This window comes from Rhodamnia argentea, chromosome 3, assembly GCF_020921035.1.
Source record: "Rhodamnia argentea isolate NSW1041297 chromosome 3, ASM2092103v1, whole genome shotgun sequence".
NCBI lineage: Eukaryota > Viridiplantae > Streptophyta > Magnoliopsida > Myrtales > Myrtaceae > Rhodamnia > Rhodamnia argentea.
Window position 1 is genome coordinate 4,983,989 of NC_063152.1, and position 10,279 is coordinate 4,994,267.

General features: G+C 49.7%; 1 protein-coding gene across 1 annotated transcript; it reads right to left on the reverse strand.

Annotated features, from left to right (window-relative positions):
- Positions 1–7,792: 7,792 nt before the first annotated feature.
- LOC125314295 lies at positions 7,793–8,682 on the reverse strand. The gene is made up of 2 exons (XM_048276252.1): positions 8,497–8,682; positions 7,793–8,377 (listed from the first exon to the last, which is right to left on the reverse strand). Exons 1-2 carry the CDS (start codon positions 8,680–8,682, stop codon positions 7,793–7,795), a joined length of 771 nt encoding a protein of 256 aa, XP_048132209.1.
- Positions 8,683–10,279: the final 1,597 nt, after the last annotated feature.

Sequence of the window (10,279 nt, forward strand, 5' to 3'; positions counted from 1 at the left end):
GATGTCTCGCTCCATACATAGGCTTCTTTCCTTGCCTCTTCTCAAATCGGTTTGATGACGTAAACCGCGACCCGGATGCGGCGATCCTCTCGGCCAAGTCCTGCTCCACTATCAGCGCCCTCTCATAAAGGTCATCATAGTCTTGAAGATTGAACGGCGCTAGTACACTCTTAATCTCGGGCTTCAGCCCGTCCCCGAATCTTCTAGCCCTATCCTCAGGGTCCTCAATCAATCTCGGGGCATACTTAGATAATTCCGAGAACTTAGCTTCATATTGATCGACGGTCATCTGATTCCCGCGGAGGCGGAAAAACTCAGCCATCTTCTGCTCTCTAGCCGTCCTTGAGAAATACTTGTTATTAAAGGCCTCCACAAAGGTATCCCACACTGGGACCGTACCTTCCGGGAAAACTCTATCCTTGATGACTCTCCACCAAGTACCGGCGTTACCCTCTAGTTGATAAACGGCCGGGACCACCTTATCCTCATTCGAGCATCTAAGCAAGTTGAACACTTTCTCCAATCCTTCAATCCAGTGGGTGGCCGCTTCAGGGTCTCCGCTTCCAGTGAACTGCGGTGGCTTCAACTTGAGAAACTGTTCCACCATCTTTTGAGCCTTACGATCCTCAACTACCGCCACGGGTGGCACATCCACCGGCGGAACTGCAGGTGGAACTACAGGTGGGGCTTCAACAGTAGCGGCGGCAGCAGCGTTTTGATTCCTTATCTGCTGCCCTATCAACTCCCCCATAGCACCTAAAGCTTGCATAACCTCTCGCCATAGTCGGCTCTTCCCGAGCGGGACCAGCTACGGGAGGTGCGACGGAGGTGCCGCTCCAACATCGGCAATCTCATCTACCGGCCTTACGGGCCTCCTTCGAGGTGCTCGAGGTGCTCTTCTACCGCGTCCGCTCATTATGCGTAAATGATGCGGAGTCCCGCTTACCCCAAAGCAAAACGCGGTCAGAAGGCGACCCCAAAAACTTAACACTCAATAACAATCACATGCATAGCGATAAAAGTCCTACTAACTATCCCATATCCCATCGCTCCTTATTACTCCAGGCCAATGACCGGATGGATCAGGCCGACCTTGCTCTGATACCACCTTGGGCGGGGATGTCACGCCCCGACTCTCGAGCCCGCGACATCCCTACCAATTCGCCACGAGGTCACGAAGGATAACGTCCCAGGCGCGTTATCGACCTTTCAATTATATACGCATGCGGAAACGGTTTACTCCCGGACAACATAAAAACAAACGGGGATAGCATAGCAGAAATACATACCAAGGCGTATAAACAAAAGGTAACATATACAAATACCAAAAATGCAGATGAGCCTTAACCCTACTGAGCTACGTAAAGATATACAACCCCATACTTCGGGGCGGCTCGCTAAGACCTCCAAAGGGTACTAGGTCGGATAAGGTTAACTTTTCATCTACTCCAAAAGACTATCCTCAACCTGGCCTTGGAATCCGCAAAGCTCCATCACTTGGGACCTGAAAGTGGTTCCCACAACGGGGTGAGATATAAATCTCAGTGAATCAAGCCTAAGCTCGGTTAGGACACCGATTCACCTAAAACATCCTAACCACGAGGATTATAACACCACGATATAACCATATATCCAACAATCATATCACATGACAATAATCACCCACATGCATACTTACCAATCTTCAGCCACACATAATGCAATGCTTGACTCCACTCAACACCACATCGGACAACCATCCGAACACGCATCACACTCACAAGTATGCACTTGGACACCACACAAGTCCATTTATTAACGATGATCGCGCCTCGGCGCCACAAAGTGATGAGGATCCACGCGACCGGCGCGATCGACTCTCACAATTAATGCGATCCCGCATTCTTCCTAGGCAGACCGGGCTACGTTCCTTTTCCCTCTCGGCAACGGCTACTACAAGCGGTGTATCCAAGGCACCTCGCACGGCACGGCAAGTAGGCATCCCTATACGGGGCTTCGGTCCATCACAAGCTGCGACCGGCATCCGATAATCCCTTAAAACCGTACGTACCATACGGGGCATGAATTATCGTGCTTCTAGCAAGTCGTGTGGTTCCATAAAAATGGTACGGTGTGTACTATGTGTACGATGCATCGAACTTGCCAGGAAAACCCATCATCGTTCCTTCATATGACCATACAAAGACACCCGACACATCAATCAATTTATTCTCTTTGATTTAGGCCGGATGCTCACACAACGTGCTCAAAGACTCGGCCCAAGGCCATTTTCATGCTAAAATATGTCTTTGATTTGCACACGGTCATATGCATATGCGCACGCCTAATTCACTCAACGAGCATCCAGGATACTCAAATCAACATTTCAACATGGCGATCCGCCCAAACAAAGTCATCAATTCAACACGAATAAACCAATTCGATTAGGCCACATACGGACTCAATTTCGTGCCGCAGTCATTAATTAGCCCATTTTGATTTAAAATCGCCAATCGATCGCTCGTCCTAACCTATCGCTCGCTCGCGATCAAATCACAATATACGGTCAAATTCATCTAACAACAATTAGCCACGAGACAATTCTAATTTAATCGATTATGGTCATTTACCCTAAACCGGGTTTCTAACTAATCCGACCATAATCAAATCTACCTAATTGCCCTACCGACTAGCTAACTAATTCTAGGCGCAATTAGCGCCCTAACCAAGGATTAGGGTCAACTCACCAACAATGGAGGTCGAGGTCGGGTCGGGCACGAATTTCGAGGTCGGGGCCGAAAATCACTATTCACGCCGGAAAATACTGTTCACGCCGGAAACACTGTTCACCGCGACACTGTTCCGGCGACACTGTTCACGGCCGAAAACAGTGACGAGTTCGGCGGTGAAATTAATGCAAACGGTGGCGGCTCAGCGATTGGAGGTCCGGCGAGCGACGAAAGCTGGAAAACAGAATTAACGGAGGTAAAACAGGGAAACCGGGCTGAATTTGGGGGAAAACGATCTCACGGGCTGAGGCGAGGTGGGGAAGGCTGGGGACTCACTTACAGGTCGAGGACGACCTTCCGGACCAGCTGGGGGCGGCGGATGGCGACCGGAAGCGGCCGAACAGCGGCTGTACAGAATCGCGCAGAAAACAGGGGAAACGGGCGCGAAACAGGGGAGGTCCGATCGGGGCTCAAATCGAGCTCTACGGGCGGCGATCGGCTTCCGGCGACTTCGTGGGACAACTAGAGGTGGAGGACGATGGTTTGGGGTGGTCGGCGGCCAATGGGTGCAGCTCAATCGCAGCTGAGAACGGCTGAACAGTGGCTCGGCGCAAAACAGGGGAAGCTGCGCCGAGATGCTGTTTTGGGCTGAATCGCGGCGGTCCGACGAGGTACGGGCGGCGAAACAGAGTTGAGAGGGTTGTGGGAGGGCGGAGGACAAAGACCCAGTGGTTGGTGGCGGTCCGAGGCGGTGACAAAGGCGGCTAAAGCTTGGACAGCCCTCTAACTCCAAAACAGAGCACAGGGGGCGCCAGGGCTTACGTGGGCTGCTCGCAGCGGCGAACGGCGGCCGAGATGGCGGTGGTGGCGGCGAGGAGCAGTGGACCGAGGAGTAAGGTGGTGGATGGACGTGGTGGCTCGCGAAAATGAAGAAGGGAGGAGGAGATGAAGTTCGGTTCAGCTAGGGGGGAGGGGTTGTCGCACAAAACAGAGGAAGAAAGGGAGCGGACGGGAGAGAGAAAAGAGGGAGGAGAGAGAAAACTTTGACCACGCTTTGACCGAGGTGGGCAGAAGATTGGACTGAAAGTGGGGCCCACGGTCACCTCAAAAATAAATGTTTTCGTCATATACGTATAATATCCAAGGGCGGTTCCGTAATTTGACAATTCGGGACCGATCGGATTTTTGGCTCAACCGATTGGGAATAAAATTTGGATTTCTACGGGCTAGGTTCGGTCCGGGAAAACTTTAGGCGCGACGAATGAAAATCCTAAGTCACGATGACCAAGATTTCGAGACCCAATCGAAATCGAACGATATTTCGGGAATTGTACAAATTTCGTCACGTACGTCCTTTCGATCCGAAATTTTATACCAACTAAAGATCAATAATAATCCTTTTTATTGAACTCGGTCTCTGTACCGATGGCCTAATTTCCAGGGCGTCACAACTCTCCCCACCTTAGGAAATTTCGTCCCCGAAATTACAGTACGATCACGATTCTTCAAAAAGATACGGGTAGCTACTCTTCATAACTTCCTCATTCTCCCAGGTAGCTCCTTCGGGCCCATGGTGTTGCCAAACCACCTTGACTAACTTAATCGTCTTGCTCCGGAGCACTTGCTCCTTCCTATCCACGATTCTGACCGGACGTTCCACGTACGCAGCTCGCTCATCTAGCTCAATTTCTTCATAACTCGGGACATGAACGGGGTCCGGTTCGTACTTTCTTAACATCGACACGTGGAACACATTATGTACTTGAGCTAGTCTTGGCGGCAATGCAAGACGATATGCCAAATTTCCGATCCGCTCCAAAATCTCAAAAGGCCCGACATATCTAGGGCTCAACTTTCCTTTCTTGCCAAAACGAGATGTCCCTCTCATAGGCGACACCTTCGGAAAAACATGATCGCCCACTTGGAATTCCAAAGGTCTGCGCCTCCTATCCGCATAGCTCTTTCGACGGCTCCGAGCGGTTCTCGACCTGTTTCTGATAACTTTGACCGCTTCCATAGACTGTTCCACCAACTCGGGACCAGTGATTTTCCTTTCACCTACTTCGTCCCAACAAATCGGCGTTCGGCACGCTCTACCATACAACGCTTCAAACGGTGCCATCTTAATACTCTGCTGAAAACTATTGTTGTAGGCGAACTCAACCAAATGCAAATCGCTCTTCCCAATCGCCTTTGAAAACTAAAACACAGGGCTCTTAACATATCCTCCAAAGTCTCGTATCGTCCTTTCGGGACCGACCATCCGTCTCGCGGGTGATAGGCCGTACTAAATTGCAGCTTCGTTCCTAAAGTAGTCTCGAGACTCTTCCAAAACGTGGCGATAAACTTAGGGTCACGATCCGAGGTGATCGTCTTTGGCACTCCATGCAATCTCACAATATGCCTCACATAAAGCTCTGCATATCTATCCAAAGCGAAGTCTTTTCTTACTGGAATGAAGTGCGCCGACTTCGTCAACTGCCTACCACAACCCAGATTGAATCATGTCCTCTTTGACTTCTTGGCAATCCCATCACGAAGTCCATCGTGATATGCTCCCATTTCCACTCCGGAATCTCCAAAGGCTGCAGAAAACCTCCAGGTTTACAGTGCTGCGCCTTAACCTGCCGACAAGTCAAACACTTAGCCACATGCTTGGCTATATCCGCTTTCATGCCATTCCACCAGTAGTGTTGCTTCAGATTCTGATACATCTTCGTACTATCCGGATGGATACTATAACCGCTACGATGTGCCTCCGATAAGATATCCTCCCTTAAACTTTCATCGACCGGCACAACTAGACGTCCTCTAAACTTCAGTATCCCATCCTCGGCCACTTGAAAATCTACCCTTCGCTTAGCTGCATCTTCTTGCGGGATCTTACGTATAGTAGGGTCCGTTGACTGCATGGTCTTAATTCTAGTCCGCACTTCTGGCTCAATTCTCAATGTAGCCACTAGGCTCGACAGACGACTAATCTCCAACTTAAAGTCCGAGTCTCTCACTTGCTCAAGCAAACGCCATTCATGTACACATAATTGAGCAATCACCGATTTTCTACTTAGGGCATCTGCAACCTTATTCGCCTTACCCGGATGATACAAGATCTCGCAATCATAATCCTTGAGCAGCTCCATCCATCGACGCCGCCTCATGTTCAACTCTTTCTGAGAGAACAGGTACTTCAAGCTCTGATGATCGGTATACACTTGAAAACTTTCTCCGATCAGATAATGCCTCCAAATCTTCAAGGCGAATACGACCGCAGCCAATTCTAAGTCGTGCGTTGGATAATTCAACTCGTGGGGTCTCAATCGGCGAGATGCATACGCTACCACTCTTCCATGTTGCATCAGCACGCAACCCGGACCTCCGAGAGACGTGTCACTATAGATCTCGAATCCTCCAGGACCAGACGGAATAGTCAACACAGGAGCCGTAGTCGCCTTATGTTTAAGCTCTTGAAAGCTACGCTCGCACGGGTCCGTCCATTCATACTTCACATCCTTCTTCAACAACTTAGTCATAGGCGAGGCTATAGTGGAAAACTTCTCCACAAATCGTCTATAGTAGCCTGCCAATCCCAAGAAGCTTCTAATCTCGGCCACTGTCGTCGGTCTTGGCCAATCCATAATCGCCTCGATCTTCGATGGATCTACTTCAATTCCTTCTCCAGAAACCACGTGGCCTAGGAACGCCACACGAGTTAACCAAAACTCGCACTTGCTAAACTTCGCATAAAGCCGATGTACCCTCGGTGTTTCCAAAACAACTCTCGGATGTTGCTCGTGCTCCTCTAGGCTCTTCGAGTACACCAGAATGTCGTCTATAAATACGATCACAAAGAGATCTAAGAACTCTTTGAACACCCTGTTCATCAGATCCATAAAAGCAGCAGGAGCATTCGTAAGACCAAATGGCATTACTGTGAACTCATAGTGTCCATAGCGCGTCCCGAATGCCGTCTTCGGTATATCTTCTTTCCTTATCCTCAACTGATGGTAGCCCGTCCGTAGATCAATCTTAGAAAACACCGATGCTCCCCGCAATCGATCGAACAGATCATCAATCCTAGGCAGTGGGTACTTATTCTTGATCGTTACTTGATTCAACCGCCCGTAATCTATACACAACCTCATAGATCCATCCTTTTTCTTAACAAACAATACTGGTGCTCCCTATGGCGACGCACTAGGGCGGATAAATCCTTTATCCAACAGTTCTTGCATTTGCTTCTTCAGTTCCTTCAATTCTGACAACGCCATCCCATACGGCGCTTTAGAGATTGGCTCCGTCCCTGGAGCTAACTCTATTACAAATTCTATTGCCCTTTCCGGCGGTAAACCAGGCGGTTCCCGAGGAAAGACATCCGGAAACTCGCGAACCATCGCGATGTTCTCAATCTTCGGTTCCTCAACCGATACATCCAATACAGTCGCCAAATACCCTTGGCATCCACTTTCCAACAGACGCGTCGCTTCCAACGACGAAATCAACAAGGTTGAGGTTCCACCTCGACTCCCAACAAATTCAAAATCCATTCCATCCAACGGGTTAAACCGGATGGCCTTACGATAACAATCCACTACAGCCTTTTGTTTCATCAACCAATCCATCCCCACAATCACATCAAAGTCATACATTTCCAAAGACAATCAAGTCTATTCTACCCTCATGTCCATCTATAATCAGCCTACAGTTAGGACATCCATTTGCAGCCACTACGCTATCCTTTAAAGGTGTAGAAATCTTAAAAACAACATCCAATGGTACTACACTCAAATCAGCCAGTTTAACAAATCTATCAAGAACAAAGGAATGCGTAGCACCCGGATCAAACAAAGCATAGGCGACTTGATTATGCAAGAGGACCGTACTTGTAACGGTCGGCGAATCCTTCGCCTCCTCACGGGTGACAGCAAACACCCTTCCTTGAGCCTGGGGACGATTCTGGAAGTTTTGTGGCATGGCTCCCCTTAGTGGTCCTCTCAATTGTGGCGCCTGCATTCTCTGCTTCGCCTCTCGCGGGCGATCCCTTCACCCGATGGCCCAATCGGCCACATCCAAAGCGTGCTCCACTCCTATACGGGCACGGACCGGGTCCATGTCTCTCGGTGACACGGATTACACACATCACTTTGGCGGAAAACAGGCTTATTGATCGCTCCTCTGCGATTAGGTGGGATGTGATGTCCGCCTCCATACATAGGCTTCTTTCCTTGCCTCTTCTCAAATCGGTTTGATGACGTAAACCGCGACCCGGATGCGGCAGTCCTCTCACCCAAGTCCCGCTCCACTATCGGCGCCCTCTCATAAAGGTCATCATAGTCTTGAAGATTGAACGGCGCTAGTACACTCTTAATCTCGGGCTTCAGCCCGTCCCCGAATCTTCTAGCCCTATCCTCGGGGTCCTCAATCAATCTCGGGGCATACTTAGATAATTCCGAGAACTTAGCTTCATATTGATCGACGGTCATCTGATTCTGGCGGAGGCGGAAAAACTCAGCCATCTTCTGCTCTCTAGCTGTCCTTGAGAAATACTTGTTATTAAAGGCCTCCACAAAGGTATCCCACACTGGGACCGTACCTTCCGGGAAAACTCTATCCTTGACGACTCTCCACCAAGTACCGGCGTTACCCTCTAGTTGATAAACGGCCGGGACCACCTTATCCTCATTCGAGCATCTAAGCAAGTTGAACACTTTCTCCAATCCTTCAATCCGGTGGGTGGCCGCTTCGTGGTCTCCGCTTCCGGTGAATCTGCGGTGGCTTCAACTTGAGAAACCTGTTCCACCATCTTTTGAGCCTTACGATCCTCAACTACCGCCAGTGGTGGCACATCCATCGGCGGAACTGCAGGTGGAACTACGGGTGGGGCTTCAACAGTAGCGGCGGCAGCAGCGTTTTGATTCCTTATCCGCTGCCCTATCAACTCCCCCATAGCACCTAAAGCTTGCATAACCTCTGCCATAGTCGGCTCTTCCCGAGCGGGACCAGCTACGGGAGGTGCGACAGGAGGTGCCGCTCCAACATCGGCAATCTCATCTACCGGCCTTACGGGCCTCCTTCGAGGTGCTCGAGGTGCTCTTCTACCGCGTCCGCTCATTATGCAGAAATGATGCGGAGTCCCGCTTACCCCAAAGCAAAACGCGGTCAGAAGGCGACCCCAAAAACTTAACACTCAATAACAATCACATGCATAGCGATAAAAGTCCTACTAACTATCCCATATCCCATCGCTCCTTATTACTCCGGGCCAATGACCGGATGGATCGAGCCGACCTTGCTCTGATACCACCTTGGGCGGGGATGTCACGCCCCGACTCTCGAGCCCGCGACATCCCTACCAATTCGCCACGAGGTCACGAAGGATAACGTCCCAGGCGCGTTATCGACCTTTCAATTATATACGCATGCGGAAACGGTTTACTCCCGGACAACATAAAAACAAACGGGGATAGCATAGCAGGAAATACATACCAAGGCAGATAAACAAAAGGTAACATATACAGTCACCAAACAGCAGATGAGCCTTAACCCTACCGAGCTACGTAAAGATATACAACCCCATACTTCGGGGCGGCTCGCTAAGACCTCCAAAGGGTACTAGGTCGATAAGGTTAACTTTTCATCTACTCCAAAAAGACTATCCTCAACCTGGCCTTGGAATCCGCAAAGCTCCATCACTTGGGACCCGAAAGTGGTTCCCACAACGGGGTGAGATATAAATCTCGAGTGAATCAAGCCTAAGCTCGGTTAGGACACTCGATTCACCTAAAACATCCTAACCACGAGGATTATAACACCACGATATAACCATATATCCAACAATCATATCACATGACAATAATCACCCACATGCATACTTACCAATCTTCACCACACATAATGCAATGCTTGACTCCACTCAATGCACCACATCGACAACCATCCGAACACGCATCACACTCACAAGTATGCACTTGGACACCACACAAGTCCATTTATTAACGATGATCGCGCCCTCGGCGCCACGATGATGAGGATCCACGCGACCGGGCGCGATCGACTCTCACAATTAATGCGATCCCGCATTCTTCCCGGAAGTAGACCGGGCTACGTTCCTTTTCCCTCTCGGCAACGGCTACTACAAGCGGTGTATCCAAGTGCACCCCGCACGGCACGGCAAGTAGGCATCCCTATACGGGGCTTCGGTCCATCACAAGTCATGACCGGCATCCGATAATCCCTTAAAACCGTACGTACCATACGGGGCATGAATTATCGTGCTTCTAGCAAGTCGTGTGGTTCCATAAAAATGGTACGGTGTGTACTATGTGTACAAGATTTAACTTGCCAGGAAAACCCATCATCGTTCCTTCATATGACCATACAAAGACACCCGACACATCAATCAATTTATTCTCTTTGATTTAGGCCGGATGCTCACACAACGTGCTCAAAGACTCGGCCCAAGGCCATTTTCATGCTAAAATATGTCTTTGATTTGCACACGGTCATATGCATATGCAGACGCCAATTCACTCAACGAGCATCCAGGATACTCAAATCAACATTTCAACATGGCG

What these genes read in the sequence shown, in the direction of transcription:
- LOC125314295 (XM_048276252.1), bottom strand. Translation starts at nt 8,682, where the DNA reads ATGGCAGAGGTTATGCAAGCTTTAGGTGCTATGGGGGAGTTGATAGGG. An exon ending in CTCAAAAGATGGTGGAACAG is followed by an intron (nt 8,378 to 8,496) that starts GTTTCTCAAGTT and finishes AATGAGGATAAG; the next exon opens with GTGGTCCCGGCCGTTTATCA.